A 23,565-nucleotide genomic window follows, 5' to 3' on the forward strand; every position below is an offset into this window, starting at 1 on the left:
TACGTTTGGCGTGACGCACCAACTTATCAAGGACCGAGCTGCGACTCAAGGGAGTTCCTCACATTGATTGTTTGATATGGTATGTACCTTTGTTTTGCTGGGGGTTTATACAGTACCTCTATGGCATATGTAGAGATCTGTGTTAGCCGTCCAGCGTAACTAGTACACTCCTATGTTTATATCATCCAAGTGAGTCTCCTATAGCTTTTATACATGCTCTGGTGTCTTGGTTACATATTATTATTCTGAGTACTCATATATGTTCCTAGGACAGCTGAGCCCTGAATTTTGGGATAATATCCCTTACCCACAATCTACCCCTTCTATATGTAATGCCCTCTCCCGCCTAAAACCGCTCTCACTCACTGCCCTACACATCTGGAATACACTTCCACTCAATATCCGACTAGCATCCTCTCTATCCGCCTTTAAGACCCATCATAAAACACCAAAAGACAAAAATTACCAATGCTACATCCAATATGACAAAAAGTAAAAAAAAGTTCAATATAGTTTAGTTAAACTCTTTGGCCAAAGGGTTATAAGCCTGCAGCCCCGCCAAGGCATGGTCCCCTTTGTAGGTCTTAGCACTATCAGAGAAAAATTCTCATTTACCTCTGTAATGGAGGCAGAAATTGCTCAATACACCAGTCTTCTACAGATGCATGAAAAATCCTACTACAGTACTTAAAAAGTAGGAAGGAGTAAACTTAAACCCAGGGAGGAGGGCTCACTAACCTCCAAACAACTATTACCAATTTCCATTTTACAAACACACCCAATCCGTGCATGTTCTAACCCAGGGGTGCGCAAACTGGAGGGGGGGGGCAACCCAGGGCTGGTGCAAGATTTGCTGCTGGGGGGGGGGGGGTGTGATTACAGAGGTCCCACGCTCTCCCCCAAAGCATTTAAATTAAATGACGGGAGACCACGTAATGTCATTAGACGTTGGAGCTGAGCAGGCGGAAGGAGGGGGGGGGGAGAGCAGGCATGGGTGCGCAGGGGGAAACGTTTGCGCACCCATGCTCTAACCCAAACACACCATATATATTTGTGTCAATTGTTAGGACCTGCAAAGGTGCCGTGCCCGGCTGGAGCTGTAGGCTATGGCACAGAGTTTAACTAAATGACCTTTCATTATAAGACAAACAGTTAAGTACAGTATTTAACTATATATTTTTTGTCATATTGGGAATTTCCATCTTAAAACACACCTGTTTAATGAAGCATGTGGGTAGCTCCGTTTGGCTGATATTATACATCTCATATGCACTGACCATGGTCCCTTGCAGACGCACTTACCAGAACACCCTCCTTCTGTCGCTAAGTTCTCCTCACTTACCACTTAGATTGTAAGCTCTTCAGGGTAGAGACTCATTTTCCTAAAAGTAACACTAGATCTTAAACCACTTGTTTCTATTATGTGTTATATTATTATATCAGTGTATTACTGCTGTGAAGCGCTATGTACATAGATGGCGCTATATAAAGATATACATACATACAAAGTGTATTCTATTTGAACCACTCCTGCAGCACTTAGTTACTTAAAACAGCATGTTATTGTAATATTAAGACTTCATCTGTTTCAGTAATTGCTGGTAGCAATAGCCTCATAGTCTTCATTAGATTATCAATAACTGAAGTCATTATTGCTCATTTTAAATGTCACTAACTTCCTGGACAGGACCTTTACAGTTATGAGATCTCTATTTGTTATGATGCTTGCACTCGCTGTTATACACCTTTTTTTTGTTTTATTTGGTATGCAGTATATATATATATTTATATATATTTTGACCCCAGCGTTATTATACACGTAGCTTTGTGTTGTGAGGCAACGCTCCGGCGCTTTGTTGTGATGCAACTCACCGGCACTGCGCTGTGTTGTGATGCAACTCTCCGGCACTGCCCTGTGTTGTGATGTAACGCTCCGGCATTGCGCTGTGTTGTGATGCAACGCTCCGGCATTGTGCTGTGTTGTGATGCAACGCTCCGGCATTGTGCTGTGTTGTGGTGTAATGCGCCAGTATTGCGCTCTGTTGTGTTGTAATGCTCCAGCATTGCGCTCTGTTGTGGTGTGGTGTGGTGTAATGCTCCAGCATTGCGCTGTGTTGCGGTGTGGTGTAATGCTCCAGCATTGCGCTGTGTTGCGATGTAATGCTCCAGCATTGCGCTGTGTTGTGGTGTAATGCGCCAGCATTGCGCTGTGTTGTGGTGTAATGCGCCAGAATTGCGCTGTGTTGTGGTGTAATGCGCCAGCATTGCGCTCTGTTGTGGTGTGGTGTAATGCTCCAGCATTGCACTGTGTTGCGATGTAATGCTCCAGCATTGCGCTGTGTTGCGCCAGCATTGTGCTGTTGCGGTGTAATGCGCCAGCATTGCGCGGTGTTGCGGTGTAATGCGCCAGCATTGCGCGGTGTTGCGGTGTAATGCGCCAGCATTGCGCGGTGTTGCGGTGTAATGCGCCAGCATTGCGCGGTGTTGCGGTGTAATGCGCCAGCATTGCGCGGTGTTGCGGTGTAATGCGCCAGCATTGCGCGGTGTTGCGGTGTAATGTGCCAGCATTGCGCTGTGTTGCGGTGTAATGCGCCAGCATTGCGCTGTGTTGCGGTGTAATGATTGCGCTGTGTTGCGGTTTAATGCGCTAGCATTGCGCTGTGTTGCGGTGTAATGCTGCAGCATTGCGCGGTGTTGTGGTGTAATGTGCCAGCATTGCGCTGTGTTGCGGTGTAATGCGCTAGCATTGCGCTGTGTTGGGCTAGCATTGCGCTGTGTTGCGGTGTAATGCTGCAGCATTGCGCTGTGTTGCGGTGTAATGCTGCAGCATTGCGCTGTGTTGCGGTGTAATGCTGCAGCATTGCGCTGTGTTGCGGTGTAATGCTGCAGCATTGCGTTGTGTTGCGGTGTAATGCTGCAGCATTGCGCTGTGTTGCGGTGTAATGCTGCAGCATTGCGCTGTGTTGCGGTGTAATGCTGCAGCATTGCGTTGTGTTGCGTTGTAATGCTGCAGCATTGTGCTGTGTTGTGGTGTAATGCGCCAGCATTGCGCTCTGTTGTGTTGTAATGCTCCAGCATTGCGCTCTGTTGCGATGTAATGCTCCAGCATTGCGCTGTGTTGCGATGTAATGCTCCAGCATTGCGCTGTGTTGCGGTGTAATGCGCCAGAATTGCGCTGTGTTGTGGTGTAATGCGCCAGCATTGCGCTCTGTTGTGGTGTGGTGTAATGCTCCAGCATTGCACTGTGTTGCGATGTAATGCTCCAGCATTGCGCTGTGTTGCAGTGTAATGCGCCAGCATTGTGCTGTTGCGGTGTAATGCGCCAGCATTGCGCGGTGTTGCGGTGTAATGCGCCAGCATTGCGCGGTGTTGCGGTGTAATGCGCCAGCATTGCGCGGTGTTGCGGTGTAATGCGCCAGCATTGCGCGGTGTTGCGGTGTAATGAGCCAGCATTGCGCGGTGTTGCGGTGTAATGCGCCAGCATTGCGTGGTGTTGCGGTGTAATGCGCCAGCATTGCGGTGTTGCGGTGTAATGTGCCAGCATTGCGCTGTGTTGCGGTGTAATGCGCCAGCATTGCGGTGTTGCGGTGTAATGTGCCAGCATTGCGCTGTGTTGCGGTGTAATGCGCCAGCATTGCGCGGTGTTGCGGTGTAATGCGCCAGCATTGCGGTGTTGCGGTGTAATGTGCCAGCATTGCGCTGTGTTGCGGTGTAATGCGCCAGCATTGCGCTGTGTTGCGGTGTAATGCGCCAGAATTGCGCTGTGTTGTGGTGTAATGCGCCAGCATTGCGCTCTGTTGTGGTGTGGTGTAATGCTCCAGCATTGCACTGTGTTGCGATGTAATGCTCCAGCATTGCGCTGTGTTGCAGTGTAATGCGCCAGCATTGTGCTGTTGCGGTGTAATGCGCCAGCATTGCGCGGTGTTGCGGTGTAATGCGCCAGCATTGCGCGGTGTTGCGGTGTAATGCGCCAGCATTGCGCGGTGTTGCGGTGTAATGCGCCAGCATTGCGCGGTGTTGCGGTGTAATGCGCCAGCATTGCGTGGTGTTGCGGTGTAATGCGCCAGCATTGCGGTGTTGCGGTGTAATGTGCCAGCATTGCGCTGTGTTGCGGTGTAATGCGCCAGCATTGCGCTGTGTTGCGGTGTAATGCGCCAGCATTGCGCTGTGTTGCGGTGTAATGATTGCGCTGTGTTGCGGTGTAATGCGCTAGCATTGCGCTGTGTTGCGGTGTAATGCTGCAGCATTGCGCGGTGTTGTGGTGTAATGTGCCAGCATTGCGCTGTGTTGCGGTGTAATGCGCTAGCATTGCGCTGTGTTGGGCTAGCATTGCGCTGTGTTGCGGTGTAATGCTGCAGCATTGCGCTGTGTTGCGGTGTAATGCTGCAGCATTGCGCTGTGTTGCGGTGTAATGCTGCAGCATTGCGCTGTGTTGCGGTGTAATGCTGCAACATTGCGCTGTGTTGCGGTGTAATGCTGCAGCATTGCGCTGTGTTGCGGTGTAATGCTGCAGCATTGCGTTGTGTTGCGGTGTAATGCTGCAGCATTGCGCTGTGTTGTGGTGTAATGCTCCGGCAGTGTTGGCATACCTTGTATTATCTCGTGTTATTTAGGCACCCATACCCTTAGCCTTGTGTTAGAACAATTGGTGAGTTTTACTATGCCCTGTGGTTGTCTTGCGTTTTGTTGCACTTTGTATTTACCACACACTAAATCATTGTTATCACCCGTACGTGTTGCGCTGTGTCGTTACCTTTATGTGTTATTATAACCACTTCGTAACCTACTCACCCCCTCGCGCCACCCGCTCAAACTTCGCCGCCGCCAGGACCCTGACGTCACTAAGGTCACGGCACGCATGAGGTAAAACGCCTACAAAAGGGCGGAAGTAAAAGTTTAAGAAAAGCATACCAACCTTTCTTCCGCCCTTGCTCAAGTGACGTACCGCCGTCGCCATTGGGTTGACGCGGCATTCCGCTGCGGTGGCTGACACCGTGTGCCGGACGCTGGAGCGCATTGGTTCCATAGTAGGGAGCGGGTGTCGCCTGCAAGTAGCAGGCGAGCAGCATGCACAGGCCTTCCCGCCAGTGCTGTGTGTGACATGCTGAAGGATCCCACCGGCACGTGTCTGTCTGACCCCATTATAAACAAGGGGAGCTGCTGCAGGACGGGTGCTGACACTGCGACAGTAACCGCCACAATTCCGCTTCCTTAATAAAATTGCGAATTTTGCGGCTTTACATAAGGAATATTTTAACAGCCATAACAAAAAATGTTTATAAAGTACTGCAAGTTATATTTGCAAAGTATGTGGTTTATTTTTTGTGTGTTACCTGCATTAATTTTTAAAACTTTTAAGGTATAAGGATTTCGTATCTGCAAGATGACTCCAGGTCTACTATACTATAATGGCCCAGGTAAAGTTTGTATTTATAATTATTGACCTTGTAAAAACTTTCATGCAATAGTAGGTCTGGAGAAAGAGTGGCCTGGATTTCTATCATGGTTAATCCATGTAGGATTTTTTTTTTTGCAGTAGGACCAATGATACCAGCTGTCCATATATAACCATAAAGCATATACAACAGGAGAGAACAAATTAAATGGTGTATTGTTAAAGCTGCAGACCAAGTAATATCCTACATTTTTTTTATTGTAATCAAAACGTTTGGTACTATGAGAAAAAACTTGTAGCATTTAAAAAAATAAATAACGACTGACATTTTTAATGTATTATAATGTAACAATTTTTTTTGTTTTTATAGCAACTATTTCTAATGTCACTGCTCCACACCTCTGGAATGCCATTCCCCTCAATATCTGCAGCACCCTCTCTATTCACCTTTTAAGACCCAACTTTAAACACACCTGCTTAAGGAAGCATGAGTAGCTCCATGGCTGAAACGTTATACCTCATACATAAACCTTGGCCCTTTGCAGACGCACTTACCAGAACGCCCTCCCACTGTCTGTACTTTCTTCCTAACTATTAGATTGTAAGCGCTTCGGAGCAGGGACTCCTTTTCCTAAATGTTACTTTTATGTCTGAAGCACTTCTTCAAGTGAAGCACTTGTGTTATTTGTATTAGTTTATTTGATTGTCACGTGCATTACTGCTGTGAAGCGCTATGTACATTAATAGCGCTATATAAATAAAGATATACATACATCCCCTTCCTTTTCTAGAACAGGCTCTGGCACACCTCTTTTTGTTTGAGCCCTGCCCTCTCTAGCAGTGCATCAATTGCATCTAGTGACTGTCTGGTCACATGATCTTCCCCACAGGACTTTGCATCTTTGGTCCTCTTCTGCTGCACTAACAACCATTTAGTGAACCCCCCCCCCCAGCAAAATCTTCACCGATTGATCACAGGAGAACGGATCGATCGGCAACTTAGCTAATTACTTAGTGTGTATTGTGTGGATATATATAGTGCACTGGCAGAGGGGATGGTGGAGCTGTGGGTTAAGAGCTTCTTCCCATCTGCTCCAAGTCAGCTGCTTATTGCTGGCACACTGGTGAATATGATCTCACTTCTCGCCTTACACTGGGAATAAGTGATGAGCCCAGTCATTAGGCAGCTCGGAGTGGGAAGAAGCTACAATCCACACCAGCAACATCGTCACTCCCTCAGCACTGGTGGAAAGCGGTTGGGGGCTGCAGGTGAAGCACCCGAGGGCCGGCCATTGCCCACCACAATTGAATTAGAATATCTGCTCATTCTCATTTGTGCTGCAGTGTCCATGTTAAAATTAGGACATTTGTTCTAAAAGTTTCCTTCCCCAAGAAAAGTGCGTCAAGCATTTAACTGTCAGACAGCTTGCAATGTGTTCCAATACTCTAGCAACACAGCACAGACCTTTACTGTCTTCAGTTTTGTCATTATTTTGCATAGCATCCACTTATGCTGGCTATGATTCTTCAGTAAGAACCAGGTGACACCCTCATAACAAGGGTGTTCTGATAGAGGAAGAGTGTACTTTAATAATAACTGCTTCAGTCACATCTCCAAAATGCATTGTCAATGTTTGATGGTCCCCCAAGGTCACGCACTACCAATTTGGTCAGAAGTATGTACAAGACTCAACTCAAACAATAGTTTCTTTAAGTAGCCATGGCAACATATAATGAAATTGCAATAAAGTGAAACTATTTAAACATGTAAAACAATTTATACCACTTTTAGTGTTTCTTATAACATATGTTTAATGGTCTTTAAATATAGGCCTGGAAGAACCAATCAGAAATATCTTTATGAGTATTCGATCTTTGATTCTGGGGTTTTACAAGTGAAATGTTGTAAATGAAATAAGTAGGTCTGATAATTCTACTCCTCCATGAAGAGCTACATATAGTTCTCCTTTCATTTTTGGCAAAACAAGCTCTAGGAAGGTGAATGAATTAATGCACACGCTTGAAAAGGATTGCTTGATAGATGTGTACAGTACATTACTACTCCATTTGCTCAGACATGCATTCGCCCATGAACTCTTCTAGAAGGGAATAGCACATACTGTATTTGCAATGGGTAGTTCACATGTTGTCCCATTACAGTGTTAACTTAATTTGTATGAAGATTAGGTGCTCACAAAATATTGCAAACAGTTTTAATAACAATATTTTTCTTATAGCAATACAACACAGGCAGTATTGTACCTGTATTAGACCTGTACCTTGCAAAGCTTACTTTATAAGTTTTTAAGATCACAAAGGAGCTGACAGTGTCAGTCACACTAAGATGACATGATTTGGCCCCCACACTGCCAGGAGGGTCTGCAATGCATTACACTGGCAGTGACAGGGTTAAAGTCAGTGTCATTACCACCACTGCACCAATCATATTCCTTAGCAGCCAACGTGGGCCTAAAATAATGACCGGTAAAAAAATAAATATATATATACTAAACCTGATTTATATCTACCAGAGTGCTACAGAATACTTTGATTTTTGTATTATATATATATATTTATATATAATGATTACCTGCGTGCGTGTATAAATACAACTTCTGTGATGCTTTTTTTTATAAAAATGTTCCCGTGACTTGCTGCAGCCTTTAGAGGGTAATTAATCAAATCATAAGCAGTAAGGGTTGAGCATGAGCCTTAGGTGATGAGGCTATGACTTAATTAGCAGTGATTGGCAGCAGCTCCTCTGTATAAAGCCCCCCGGCGCTAGCTCCCTCCTTGTACAGGTACACCTGATGTTATGGCGGGGTTTTTGTACGCGCCCTATAACGCGTGCCAGGGCTATGGAAACAGTGGTTGCGGCCAGACCCCGCCAGGCCCTGCCCCTCCGCCTCCCCCCAGGAACAAGCAGCCGGGCTGGAAGCAAAGCAAGCCCGGGGACTACCCCCCGGAGCCCCCCGACTACCTGGACAACTACCAGCGGGCGCAGCTCAAGGCAATCCTGTCCCAGGTCAACCCCAACCTGACCCCGCGGCTCCGCAAGGCCAACACCAAGGAGGTCGGGGTGCAGGTGAACCCGCGGGTGGACGCGGGGGTGCAGTGCTCCCTGGGGCCCCGCACCTTGCGCCCGCCGCCTCCTCCCTCTCCTCCCCCTCCATGCAAGGCCGCGGTCCCCGCACGTCTCGCCCGCCCCCTGGCGGTGTACTCCCCCGGAGTGGATCGCAGGCTCTTCTCCCTACCGCAGGGCGGCCGGCTGCCCAGGAGGAGCCCCGCGGCACCGCAGGCCAGGGAGGGAGAGGCCACCCCGGGGGAGGAGGAGGCGGAGAAGCGGGAGCCGGAGGTGGTGGTGGTGGGAGAAGTCACGGAGGAGGGAGATAAGAGCAGCCCCGGGGAGGCGGAGGAGGAAGAAGAGGGTGAGGAGCCGAAGAGATCCGTCTTCCAGGTGAGGGGGTATTGGGAGGGGGGGGGTCGTGTTACCTGGTAATGAAGTGAGTAATACTTAGTTACTGTATTATTATTATTATTAGTCCCGGTATACACCATGGCAGTTACGGTAGAGGCGGCACACGCACTAGTCATTACACAGGCTACTGCCACGTGTCGTGACATTGGAGGCATTGTGTCAGACGCTAGATAATTAGCCTGTTCCTTTGTCCAGTCGCACAATATCCGGGGTGCATTGTATTCTTGTACAGAGCTCAGGACTGCGATCCCCAGGGTGACGGGACGGATCCTCTTGGATAATCATTCTTGGATTAGCAACAGGTACACACCCGCCTGATGTATATGGGTGGTTCTCACATACAGCCAGGGGGTTAATATCAGGACCACATATCTGTTTGTTCATTGGACATAAGACGCCGTCATTATAGACATTACCAGGCTGCCATTCTGTCCAGGCTCGCGGTCCTGTGTTAAATCATTTAACAGCGTAGGAGGTGATTATCACTGCTCAACCTTAATATTCAAATCGTATTGACAAACATAAAGCGGTGCATGGGAAATAGAAACATACTATTCAAAAAATGATCCAGAATGACCACCAAAGGAGGTCCCATTAGTTTGCACACAGCTCAATTATAACATCTTAGTAAGGAAACCATATGGGAAACCAGGAGGTTTAAAAACACAAAACAAAAAAATATTTATTTATTCTAACTTTTCTAAATATAAACAAAGATATTTTTCTTATAACATTTTCTTGTGTGTACATCTATATCTAAAAAAGGTAGCGCTGGAGTATGCAAATATATTATAGGCTTATTATATTCAGACGTATGCATATAATTTGTAGACATGCATAAACTCAATATGTCAGTATGGCCTCATAGGTTCAAATATGCAAGCTGTATGTCTATATATGACCGGGTGTATAAGCTTAGGTATAGCTGTCAATAGTCAGAGGCCGTTAGTATGCCCGACAGATCCCAAATGCATAACCAGACTGTACAGATATATCTACTGCAACATCTGTACTACCCAAAATTGGGTTTAGTAATCCTGTTTAGTTAGTTTGCAGTACGCTCAATATATGCATATTATCAGGGTTGCCCACATAGTTCATACAACCATTCAGCTACAGTGCATCCGTTATTGCCTCATACTCCATCTCAAACTCCAAAAAAGAAACCGGCTGACGTCATCAATCAGTGCGTCGCCTGACACCCTTTTTAGATGATTTTATATATATATATACAAGAAAATGTTATAAGAAAAATATCTTTGTTTATATTTAAGAGTTAGAATAAATAATACTTTTTTGTTTTTGTGTTTTTAAACCTCCTGGTTTCCCATATGGTTTGGGAGTTTGTTTCCTTACTAAGATGTTATAATTGAGCTGTGTGCAAACTAATGGGAACTCCTTTGGTGGTCATTCTGGATCCTTTTTTGAATATTAAATAATTTAACCCCTTATTTGTGCTGTAATCGCACTTGTAATACGGCTGAATGAGCGCAGAAAAGCCCTAGATACAAACACGGGCGTGATGTGTGTTTACTGGAAACTTTGCCGGACACACTAAACTCTGTGTACCTAATGTTTAATCGCTACTTTTGCAGCAGAACGTGTTGATCCTCCCTAGAGTGCCCATATCGACATTGCAGCAGACGTATACAGTCTGTCATTCTGTCCAGGCGTAGGGCATACGAAGTAGCTTCACGTAAGTAGGCATATTGTGACATCACAATATAAACACTCTCCTACTGATACTAGTCATTCTGTCTGCACCTATCCTAAGGATCTTATGTCCTCACTGTGATGTGTAGGGTTAATGTGGGGAGGGCACTGACTTGAGCTAGCTACTCTGTCTCACTGACACCCACCAGTTCCATCTATTGGGTGTAACACTATTTTAGTGCATAGCTCTCCCTCAGATACCACATACCCATCTTCAGCCCTTTGTGGACACCTACAATCTTGGACCGATACTTACCTTCAAGTTCCGTCTCCAAGTGGTATACACCATATCCTTGCGTGATCGCGAGTCCCCACTGTTATATACGGAGTGGGGCTTTCTACAACCTTGAATTTACACACCTCATTTATTTTAATTCGCCAATTTGTCATAGTTATGCCTCCCCACTAGGCATACCTAATCACTGACCCTATTTTATCTGATTCCTCATTAAAAGTTTATTTAAAATTTATCCACCATTGCAATTAGATCTGTCTATTTACTTGTTAATTTAGGTCTCTCTCGATGTTCTATCTTAGCCATTCAGAGTGCTCTCAATATAGGGGTTTCTTTTTTTTCTTCGTTCGGTTGTTTAGCCATTACCTCTGATCGTAGCACCTATAGTCAGGCTGTAGCGAGGGTCTCCTTTCCTCTCCCCATTCCCCTGTTTTCCCTGTGTCTGATACTGCCATGAGAGGTCTGACACTGGATCCGTGTTCCCATTTGGAACTCGCGTGTGTTTTTATATACCACACTTTTGTATATCCTTACACTTTATATTTGTAATTTGGTTATACTACTTATGGATTTTGTTTTTTATACCACTGACTTTTTTTAATATATTATAATGTAACAAGCATTTTTTGTTTCTATAGCAACCATTTACAGAGTCCCATCCCCTTCTTCTGAAACTGGCACTGCCACACTTTGAGCCCTGACCTCTCTCTAGTAGTGCACAAACTGTATCTAGTGACTGCCTGGTTACATCTTCCCCACAGGACTTTGTATCTTTGGTCCTCTTCTGTTGCACTGACAGCCATTTAGAGAACCCCCTTACCGAATCGTCGCCCATCGATTTGGCAACTTCGCTAATTACTTATTGTGTGGATTTTATTGATGTACATATTAAAGGGAGGGACTCAGCTTGGGCTACTTCAATTATTAAGGTTATCACTATTTAGCACCCACCCCTCTGGTGCTGTAAAAAAAAAAAAAAAAACTATTGCTGGGTGTCAGATGAGCTGTTCTAGCTCTTCTGACCCCCTGCTTCCAGAGATACTTGCTTCTGGGGGTGCCTCCGGTATCTCCATTTTAAAACGTCCTAGTCACGTGGGACAATAGCAAGTCACAGCTTCCTATTGGCCTACAGGACATTTTAAATGGTGGTGTTATGTTGGGCACACCGTTTGACTGCAGAAATACTGTCACTCTCTACATTGGTATGTATCTCTGGAAGCAGGGGGTCCCCAGAGCTGAAATGAACACTGGTCAACTCTGAAGACCCCTCCCTGCTTCAATCCTGTAATAAAAAAGTGAAACCCCATATTGCTGCTTTAAATGAATACAGAGCAGACATATTCCATGTTCTAATTTTAAAACTAATGGCCATTCTACACAATGTACAGTATACATGACAAACCAGTGCATATTTGGATACATATTCTAACTTCATAATACTGCCACTCGGAGTACATGGACACGTGACCCATCAATGCTACAAAATACATGATCCAGGTATATTTAAAATACATAACACTAGAATAATTGACTCTAAAGAGCCTAGTTGGTACATTACACTGTATCGTAACCTATAACAAATACACCAATGACTAACAATTTGTCAGTTACTGCCTATCCACTTGCTGTGGTCAAGCTCACTAATGTAATTCAAAACAATGTTTAAAGTATCTTCATTGTGTCTTTGCTGTACTGTAGCTGGTAAGTGACTGAATGTTGGATGGATTATGGGTGATGTATAAAGTTACACTGCAAAGCAGTCCACATTTGCCATCAGTTATTGCATTCATCTTACAATGTTGTGGGTTTTTACATCAGGAGCTAGTTTTTCCGCATTTGTCCGGTAGGTAGTCCCCTTTTGCTGACGGATGCATTGCAGACTCTTGTGGTTTGAAAGGGCTAGCTTTCTTTTTTTTAAATTCATTTTCCCCTAGTTATTGATCAAAGCTTAATTTTAGAGTGAAACCAAGCTTTGCTCACTACTGCAAAATAGATGGTGTTGACGCTGCATTATAAGAATGTGCCTCATGGTGATTGGAATGATGCTGCCTTTTCATGACGTCCTCTTGCTTTTCATAACTCCATCTAGCTATCGTCACTAATTCTTACATTCTTGCTTTTCTCCAGTTCCTGGAACAAAAATATGGTTACTTTCATTGCAAGGACTGCAAAACACGATGGGAAAGTGCTTATGTATGGTGCATTTCTGGGAGTAATAAAGTGAGTAACACTAAAGTTTTTTCCACTATTTAACTGAGCATGCTACATTTTTATGCAGAGTTGTGGAGCAAATATTTATTTTTTATTTTTATGTAGAATCTGATTAAAAAAAATTAAAAAAAATAATGACCTACTGTAAGTGGCCAATCTATTAATTCTATGATCAGCGACTATCCTGCACTCTGGGTTCATGTAATCTCTGACACGGAATCGATCATTCAGTCTGTGGTATGACTCTGAATACAATATAACATTGTCTATTGTTGCAGCTCAGTCACAGCTTTGAACACAACACTTTCCTGTTTGAGAATTTGTTGCTAAATACCTTGCATTGTTGGAGGTGTAAATCTGCTATAGCAACTAAAGGATGCGCAGTTAGGTCATTGAAGATGACCTACATGGTAGAAAGCAGTGTCTCTGGAGCTAAATTAATGTCTGGGCATTCCTGCCTCCTGAGATACTTGCTGTATAAGTGGCATTCCTTCCAGGGAAACAAGATGGCATTTACATTTCTGCCAGTAGGATGCCACATCCTCCTTCACAGCTCTCCACTGACCCATGATGTGGCCATTCAAACAGTGACTTAAGATTAGTATCTTGGGAACCAGGTGGTCCCCAGTGCTGCAACAAAAGCAATTCAGCTCTGAGGACCCCCTGCTTCCCACAAATCCACCAAGTTTTTGGTAAATGTGCTCTGAATACAGCATATAGGTGATGCACTCGCTAACACGTCTTGGTAATTTGCAGTAAGAATACTTGTGATGTGGGATCTCTTGAATAGCCGCTGTCCTTCAGTCTAAAAGTACTTGGAATGATAATAGAATATACAATGTTTTTAACTTGAGAAAGCTGGTTCAACTTGCTCCATAGCACTTGCATTTAAAAGTGTAAAACCGAACATGCTTGCTTTAGGCTACACTTAGTGTCACGGCAAAACCAATGCATTGCCGCCACGTGCGCTTATAGTAAGCGCAACGGATTGGTCACGATCTCTGGAAGCCATCTCTATTTGATTCTCCAGCGACCGTCGCCGGCACTATAAGCATATCCTTATAGCGACGACTGTCGCTGGAAAAATCAAATATAGATGACTTCCAGCGATCGCGACCAGTCCGTCGTGCTTACTATAAGCGCATGCGGCGGCAAGGCATTTGTTTTGCCGCGACGTCGTATAAGCGCAGCCTAATCCTTAACACAGTCGCTCGTCACGTCTGAAGTCTTGTCTCGTGTGATCTCGACTCTCTCCCAGTCTCTTGGCGTAACAGACGAGACTTCAGGTGCCATGTGATGCAGATGTAACTGTTTACATGGATTGGCAAGTGTGTTAAGGATAGGCATGCATCTCATCATTTACCAAGATGGTGTGGTGTGTGGAATTATTAAACCTATTGTACCATGTTTTTGAGTCCTTTTTACACTGAAGGACTGAGGCTATTGAAGAGAATATTCCACATCATGAGTATTCTTAATGCAAATTACTAAGACCTGTTTGCAAGTGCATAACCAATGCGCTTTTTTCAGAGCACATTTACCAAAACATCTGCCCTATTTTTGTTCCTTTCCTGCACACTATAGTTAGATTTTAGGAATCTACATGTCCTGGTTGGACCTGTTCTTCTCCTAACCATATGGTGCTAATGTTATCCCAAGTTCCTCCTATTAATAGCCCCTCAATGAATCCTGAAATGTTATGTTCATTCTGAGACACCATAAACTGGGATATGAGCTGAAGAAAATAAATTTGTAATTGACACCAATGATTTAATTCTGCTTGCCTCTAGGTTTATTTTAAGCAACTTTGTCGCAAATGCCAAAAGGGTTTCAATCCATATAGAGTGGAAGCAATTCAGTGCCAGGTTAGTAATGGCAACTTTTCCAAAAACCAACTCGATTGGTTCAATCTACCACATTTGCCACCTCACTGACGAATAAGGCTGGTATAAATTACAGCTGCATATCTTTGCATCACCACTGCTCTGCTATACATATCTTGGGCTGCGCTTATAGTGCCGGCGACGCAGCGGTCGCTGGAAAAATTGAAGTGACTTCCAGCGACTGTGACCAAGCTTTTGCGGCTTGCGCCTACTATAAGCGCACACGACGTCGCTGTCGCCAGCACTATTTGCAGCTTTAGCGCAGCACTTCACCTCAGTGCAGCTTATTAATATTGGTTATAGCCACCCAAACATTATAGCTGACTTGCTTAACATCTGTTCAACACCTTGCCTGTAAATGTGAGCCCGCTTTGAGGAAAGTTAGGTACTTGTTAACTGGCTGAGCAAAAGGGTTATAATGAAGTCTCACATGTTTAAACCAAGTTTAGACATGATTTTAATACATTGCCTGAATTTGTCAATGAATTGCCCCTAAATTATACAAATATTTGCAGTAATTGCACGTGGCACGCATAATGTTGCTTTGAACCTTGCATGTTGAACATTAGAATGGTGGCCTGACATTATATTTGGGATTATGTATACATTTTTCTAACACTTCATATTACCTGTAGGTTATAAGCTGTAACTCTATGGCAGCTAGGTGACAGTACAGAAGTTGTGTCCAATTGACTAGTCTCCTGACACCAATAGTCTGTTTGGCCACCCCAAATTCTTGATTGAAGTTTGTTGCCTGTTGAATGAGTATTTGCAATGGTCTAATCACTTTTCAGTCTTCAATAAGACCATATGAAATGCAACAACATCAATAACCGAAGGAATTGTGTATGCAAAACTAAACTGTTACAGTATGATCCTTCTGATCTTGTAACAGGGATGAAGACAAATGATGCACATAGTGTAATGATGTAAATTAAACTGAGTGAGCACACTAGTGAAAGTGAGAATTAAATATATACTGTCCTCTGAATAGGTGCCACTCCTGGAGTGGACGCCACCAAAATCCATATATAGTTGCAGAGGTTCAGGAGCGCACTCGCATCAAGGGGTATATAAAAAGGAGAAACAAAGTGCAAAAAAGTTTTGCATAATGGTGATTCTAATAAATTGTATGAAATTCACTCTTTCTCCGTGAGCGATAAAGACTTTGGTCATCAAGAGTGACCATCTCGTATGATTCAATGAGGTCTGTTGGGATACAACCGTGTTGACAGAAAAACATGGAGGAAGATCCCATGTACACAGTACACAGATATAGTGCAGATAGCTTTAAACAAGAAATTAAAAAGTAAAACTCGCAAGCATAGGTTGGAGTTAAGCAGTGGGACCACCCTGGGTCAGACAATAGTGACAGGTCAGTACTGCCTGACCCAGGATGGTCCCAGTGCGAGACTCCAACCTATGTTTTTGAGTTTTAATTTATCTTGTTATAAAGGTTGTGTGTGTTTGTTGCACATGGCTTTATAACGTCTGTATGTTGAGCTCTGGGACCACCCTGGGTCAGGCAGTGCTAAACATTTACCATTGTCTGACCCAGGGTGGTCCCACTGCTTGACTACAACCTATGCTTGTGAGTTTATTACCCTTTTTTTGTTTTTGTTTTAATTTCTCATTTAAAGCTATCTGCACTGTCCTGTCTTTCATACTGTATGTATATATGGGATCCTCCTCCCTATGTTTCTCTACAAGGTTGTATCCTGACTGACCTCATTGAATCATCATGAGGTGGTCTTTCTTGATGACCACAAAGCCTTTCTCGCACATGGAGAATGTGAGTGAATTTACCATAATACCATTTATTAGAATCACCATTCTTCAAAACTTTTTTGCACTGTATTTTTTTTTATTTTATTGACATACATACATACATACATACATACATACATACATACATACATACATACATACATACATACATACATACATACATACATACATACATACATACATACATACATACATACATACATACATACCCCAGGATGAGTGTGCTCCTGATCTTTAAAAGAACAGCTTTTGGATTTGAAAGAACACTATTTTGACAGACGAGGAGATGGTCTGTTGGGTCTTTACTTTCTGTGGTACCAATTGCCCTTAACTTGGAGTAGTGTAGGTTTATCCAATGTCTTGGATCCAAGCAGCTGTAGGAGGCATATAGTGTGTAACTTACTGCTGTTTAATACACTGACTTGCACTTAAAAGTTACTAATTTAACTAAAATCGAATTACTTTTATTTTGAAACGCATTTTTTGGTGAGTGTTTCAGTCAGGAAAAATCATTGGTATTTTATCCTGCAGGAAATATTTAACCCATATCTCTGGGAAACTACAATTCGGATAAATGTTAAATGACAAACCTTCCATGGGAAACATGTCCTTGTCCCAACATAGGATAAGATCAGAACTAGTTACATGATCCTACCATCAGAGGTAACTGAACTACCACAGTGGTACTCTAGCAGACAACGCTGCCAGGTGGTTGTCAAGGACTCCATTGTTCCCTCCAATATTGGGTCAGACCATTTCCCACAGAACATCCAGCATTTAAGTGTAGTGAATCTGAATTGTAAGGTGTGTATTTTATTTCTCTCCACCTCCTCTCCTCATACCCTCCTCTCTTAAAGAGAGGAGAACTGGAGTAAGCTGCAGGCGGCTATTAAGAGAAGCATAGTCTTCAGCACGATACGCTGGTCTGTTCTGTATTTTAACCTGTTGGCATGCTGTGCCCTGGATTGTAATGGCAGTCTGTTTCTTAGGTGTGCTCCAAAACTCGTTGCTCTTGTCCTCAAAAGAAAAGGCACATTGACCTCAAGAGGCCTCACCGTCAAGAATTGTGTGGCCGGTGCAAAGACAAGAGGCTCTCTTGTGACAACACTTACAGCTTCAAATACATTGTCTGATGTACAGCATGACTTTATTATTGAGACGTACTTTTTTTGTATTTATGCATTGCACTTTGTATAATGGTATTTACTTGTACTAGTGTTGAATAATGGCTTTTGACCTGGCATTGGAAAATGGATTAAAGATTTTTGCATCTGTAAAATGGTAGCATATGTATACATTGTAAATAAAGTTTTGAAAGTATGTAAAATGTTAATGTATTGCTATAAAAAAAAACTGGCTGAAGGGACCAGAATATGGATATCAGTGTGGACTAGTTCTTTGGTGCAAGCCAGTTAATTAGTGTACTTTTGTGTGCATCAGTTTACACATTTCAGTCGGTAATACAATTTTTGGTGGTTTGTGACCCTGCCCCTGGTTTCACGCTTGCCCATCCCACTTTTTTTTTTAAATTGGTAATTCACAGGTGCATAGCAAGAACTGCACTATTAAAATGTCTCTCCTCATTAAATGTTGAGCTTTTTGCAGGTGCAGCAGTGGGAGCACCTACATAGGCACCATACAGTATTTTTATAGACTTTAACTAAGTGACCCTCTCTTGAGAAGATAAACAGATGCATGTAACTATAAGTTGTCATGTTGGATGTAACACTAGGCCCTTATGTCTTTTGTTCTAGGGATCAGTTATCCCCAATATTTGAAATTGTTCATATTTTTGCATCCTACTATTCACTTTAGAAATAATTTAATATAGTATTTTTGTATATTGATAGTAGACACCAATAGTCTAATGTTAACTACATCGTATTTATAACCCCTCTTAGACATTGGTTCCTCTCTCCTTAAAAGGGTCCCTTTCAATTAAGCCATAGTCGCCACACAAACCAGCCTCTCACTAGGTGGTTATGTGCTACGAAACGCATAGGGTAGTATGGAATATAATAACGATAAACAGCACTCAATAATAAACACATATACAGTGCGGGGTGCTGTGGACTAAAGAGGACCATTCCCTCTCAACACAATAATGAATGGTCCAGCACTCCTATATAAGGAAATCAGATCATTGGTATAAACCAAAAAAAGTGTAATTTAATATATGCACAAGTGAATCAAAAAACATACAATACCCCACATAGAAAACTGTAATAACATATAGGTAGAACCATATAAGGGGTGGGGGGCGCAAGATAACAAAAAGGTGGGTATAAGGGGGGACAACATTTCGGGGAACACCACTTCGTCAGGCCTGTGCCCCTGAGGGACAGAAGGGTACTTCCCTGGCCCCACAACCCACACGGACACAACCAAGCCCCAAATAAAGACAAGCAAACCCTCCACTAATAATGGGTACTACAATGGGAAAATATAATGCAGTATGCAGAAATAGGAAAATGAGGATGCAGAACAAAATGTCCAACGGGCATATGAAATAGAAAAAGTGACTCAAACGACAGTCAATGTAAATGTCCAAACACTCCTGCGCCTCACTCAAAAGGTTGTTTGTAGTGGACTGCATGGTTCAGGGGGGGGGTTTCAAGCCCAGCTGACGTCATCCATAATGCGCGAGCCCAAATCAGTGTAATCACATCCAGCTGGTAGTAATAACATAGCACCGGGAACCACACTATTTTTTTGTATGTTTTGGTAGTAATGACGTAACTTCATGAAGCCAGTTACCCTCCGCGATTGTGTAAACAAAAAACCGTCGCCATGGAGATCACGGAACTCCCGTGATGTGTTGAAAGCCGCATCAGGCTTCTAGGTGTAGCGGTCAGATCGGGCATGCACAGTGATCAGAAGTACACAATCCAGGGTAATCTTGCGTGTCGAAGCACCACAGCAGGCAGGGAATCACTAGGCAGTGATGCACAGTGACACAGGGCTTGTCTAGAAGGTAGATGATTCAGTCTTTCAACCTTGTTCAATATTTCTGGATAAATTACTTAGACCTCTGGTAACCAGCAGTAGGTCATACATTAGAGACACAACAGATTTTTTTTAGATAAAATTAGAACGTTACACACCTTGAATACACCTTTGTTACTCGCTACCCTAGATGTTAATAGTCTATATACATCTATTCCCCATGCCGACAGGATACTGGCGGCCAAAGAGTCGGTGGAACTGGCCAATGTGTTTTCTCCTAGAGAAGGCATGCTAATTGTGGATTTACTAGAGATCATACTTCATGACAATTACTTTCTTTTCGGAGATAACTATTATATCCAGACTCAGGGTACGGCCATGGGCTCGAACGTCGCACCCACATACGCCAACATGTTCATGTCCAAATTTGAAATGGATAATGTATATCATCATCAATCCTTTGTAGAGTATGGGCGTATGTGGGTGCGGTTCATAGATGACATATTTCTAATATGGCAGAGTGATGTGACATCACTATTAAGCTTTGTTGCAGATCTCAATATAGACCACCCAACCATTAGGTTCACCTGTGCACATGACTCTGTACAGATCAATTTTCTGGATACAACGATTAATGTACATAATGGTAAGTTGGAGTCTGACATGTTCTCCAAACCCACGGACAGAAAAAATCTACTACATTTCTCAAGTTTTCACCCTCCTGGTACCACTGTGGGACTGCCGTATAGTCAATTTTTGCGCGCTAAGCATATCATTTGCACTCCATCAAAGATCACAGAGGGCATGGATAAAATCCAGCACAAATTTCAGTCTAGAGGTTACCCTGCTAAAGTTCTCTCTAATCAACGTGAGAAAGCTGAGAATTGGACTCCCACTGGACAAGAGGTCCATGAGAAGAAGAAATTCTCAATCCCATTTGTCTCCACATATAATACCAATTTTGGACCTATTAAAAACATCATACGACGACACTGGCCCCTTCTCAGTAGTGATCCCTTGTTAGCTCCCACTCTTAGTGACCCTCCATTATTCTCGTATAAGAGGGGTAAGAATTTGCTGGATCGTCTAGTTAGGGCTGATCTCGGGGGGACCACTACAAAGCAGGCATTCCTGGGCACCCCCAAGTTAGGGTGCTACAGATGTTGTAGTTGTAGTCATTGTAACAGTATTGTGGAGGGACCTACATTCCAGCATCCCTTGTCTGGCAAGTTGTACAAGATTACAGATTTCTATACGTGCCTCTCGAAAGACGTATATTTAATCAAATGTCCATGTGGCAAGGGCTATGTGGGGGAGACCACCCAGAGGGTGAAGGATCGGATCGGACAGCATTAGGCGGCTATACATAGGTGTGACCCTGAAGCGCCAGTAGCACATCACTTCACACAGGCTGGGCATACTGTGAGTCAATTACGGTACCAGATAATCGATGGCATGAAGATGGGCCGACGTGGCGGCAATATACAGAAAATGTTGTTTCAAAAAGAGTCCAAATGGACTAAGACCCCGGGCACCATGATTCCATCAGGCATGATCTAGACCTGAATATGAGCTGCTACTTTTAAACAGCTGTGCCCGTATGCCCCTCCTGTTTGTGCCCACAGTGACCCTGTCTCTAAATGGCCTCGTGATGCCTGGTACCTTTGCATATATCTCTAGTGCCCCTTTAACTGGGGTATGTGACTGTGGTGAAGGGTCACTACGTGTGGCTGTCTGTGCGGGTGGATCCATCCTTCACCTCTGACCTGGCCCCATGTTCTGTAGAGTTCCTTGTTCTATTATCCAGGATCCTTCCAACCCACTTGATGGGACAGCCATCATCCCCTTAGCAGTAGATTCGTTATAGATCACTACTGAGGTTCTCAGTAATGTCAGGTTACATGTATACATTTATTTTAACCATTACTCTGTGTGTTATATATATATATATATATATATATATCACACACATATATATATATATTCTTTATTATTTTTTATTGGCCACACAAGTATTACTCTGCATTCATTGTTGTGTGTATCTCATTCATTATTTATAGGTAGCCCTCTGGGGGTACATATGGGACTTTGGTCTTTGGAGGTTTGATGCCACACTGGCGTTCCTTTGATATTTGTGCTACTATCTACCATCTGGCCTGTGCACGAATCTACCTTCTAGACAAGCCCTGCATCACTGTGTATCACTGCCTAGTGATTCCCTGCCTGCTGTGGTGCTTCGACATGCAAGACTACCCTGGATTGTGTACTTCTGATCACTGCGCATTCGCGATCTGACTGCGCTACACCTAGAAGCCTGATGCGGCTTTCAACACATCACGGGAGCTCCGTGATCTCCATGGCGACGGTTTTTTGTTTACACAATCGCGGAGGGTATCTGGCTTCATGAAGTTACGTCATTACTACCAAAACTTACAAAAATAATGTGGTTCCCGGCGCTATGTTATTACTACCAGCTGGATGTGATTACACTGATTTGGGCTCGCGCATTATGGATGACGTCAGCTGGGCTTGAAAAAACCCACCTGAACCATGCAGTCCACTACAGACACCCTTTTGAGTGAGGAGCAAGAGCGTTTGGACATTTACATTGAGGACTGCGTGGTTTGAGTCACTTTTTCTATTTCATATGCCCGTTGGACGTTTTGTCCTGCATCCTCATTTTCCTATTTCTGCATACTGCATTATATTTTCCCATTGTAGTACCCATTATTAGTGGAGAGTTTGCTTGTCTTTATTTGGGGCTTGGTTGTGTCCGTGTGGGTTGTGGGGCCAGGGAAGTACCCTTGTGTCCCTCAGGGGCTAAGGGGAACGGGCCTGACGAAGGGGTGTTCCCCGAAACGTTGCCCCCCTGTACTCCCCCTTATACCCACCTTTTTGCTATCTTGCTCCCCCCCACCTCCCCCATACCTACCCCTCCACTTTTTTCACCCACACACCCCTTATGTGGTTCTACCTATATGTTATTACAGTTTTCTATGTATGGTATTGTATGTTTTTTGATTCACTTGTGCATATATTAAATTACACTTTTTTGGTTTTATACCAATGATCTGATTTCCTTATATAGGGAGTGCTGGACCATTCAGTATTGCATAGGGTAGTCTGTTCCTACCATCTCTACTCATACCTGCAATCTGAGCGGTGAAAGTGGCAGAGGTAAAAATTACATTGGGGACCTTGGAGACTGAAAACCCTGATTCTGTTGGTTGCTGCAACCAGGTTTCCCTTACCTTGCTGCTGTGGGGAAGGGGAGGCTCGCGGGTACTGCCAGAATGCAGGCTGACCTGCCAGGAAGTAGGGACACTCCTATGGTAGGGCTGCGGCTGGCAAGGGGGTGATCCGGTTGCCGGAGCTCTGCAGTGCATCCGGCAAGTAGGGGCCGCCATTTTGTGAGACCCAGCGCATATGCATAGTTGCGGCGGCCGTTAGAGGCATGCTCTACAGAGGGACTACATGTCCCAGGGGCAAGCATAGCCAATTATGTGGCTAGATTCCCTGCGAGGGAAATAGATAGTTGGTGCGTTTTGGACCACGAGGCTAGTCAGAGAAGGGACCTCAACGGAAAAGGTAGTGTCCAGGGAGCAGTGTGTCTCTGGATTAGGCCATATAGGCCCAGGTCCCTTCAGCTTGTGGTTGCTGCAGGGAAGGCCCCTAGATAGGGACACTTCCCCAGTATCTGCATAGTGACAGGCACAGCAACAGTAACAAGATACTGCGCTGTGACATGGGACCAAGCTACCATCTGTCAACTGAGATTCTTAACAGTGAGATATTCCAACGGGAGTTCATCTCACGCAGAGGCGGACATCTTCGTTAGATCAGATGGATCCTTTCATCTGCCGGCGGTAATGGAGTACCCGGGAAGGTATCATCACCTACGTGCAACTTTGGCCAT

The 23,565-nt window shown here is 44.0% G+C and overlaps 2 protein-coding genes across 3 annotated transcripts in view; one reads left to right on the forward strand and one right to left on the reverse strand.

Annotated features, from left to right (window-relative positions):
• Nucleotides 1-4,857, reverse strand: part of BRCA2 (BRCA2 DNA repair associated) — a 77,633-nt gene extending 72,776 nt beyond the window's left edge. The window contains exon 1 of the mRNA XM_075592141.1: nucleotides 4,792-4,857. The gene's annotated coding sequence lies outside the window, so the exon portion shown is untranslated. The remainder of the gene's footprint in view (nucleotides 1-4,791) is intronic.
• A 3,353-nt stretch (nucleotides 4,858-8,210) lies between these two features.
• On the forward strand, nucleotides 8,211-18,060 carry ZAR1L (zygote arrest 1 like). Of its 2 annotated transcripts, XM_075593438.1 has the most exons (4): nucleotides 8,211-8,852; nucleotides 12,949-13,041; nucleotides 14,823-14,897; nucleotides 17,693-18,060. In XM_075593438.1, exons 1-4 carry the CDS (start codon nucleotides 8,211-8,213, stop codon nucleotides 17,834-17,836), a joined length of 954 nt encoding a protein of 317 aa, XP_075449553.1. In that variant the 3' UTR covers nucleotides 17,837-18,060. The 2 variants fall into 2 exon arrangements, with proteins under 2 accessions (XP_075449553.1, XP_075449554.1); XM_075593439.1 differs by lacking the exon at nucleotides 14,823-14,897.
• Nucleotides 18,061-23,565: the final 5,505 nt, after the last annotated feature.

This window comes from Ascaphus truei, chromosome 3 (assembly GCF_040206685.1).
Source record: "Ascaphus truei isolate aAscTru1 chromosome 3, aAscTru1.hap1, whole genome shotgun sequence".
Taxonomy (NCBI): domain Eukaryota; kingdom Metazoa; phylum Chordata; class Amphibia; order Anura; family Ascaphidae; genus Ascaphus; species Ascaphus truei.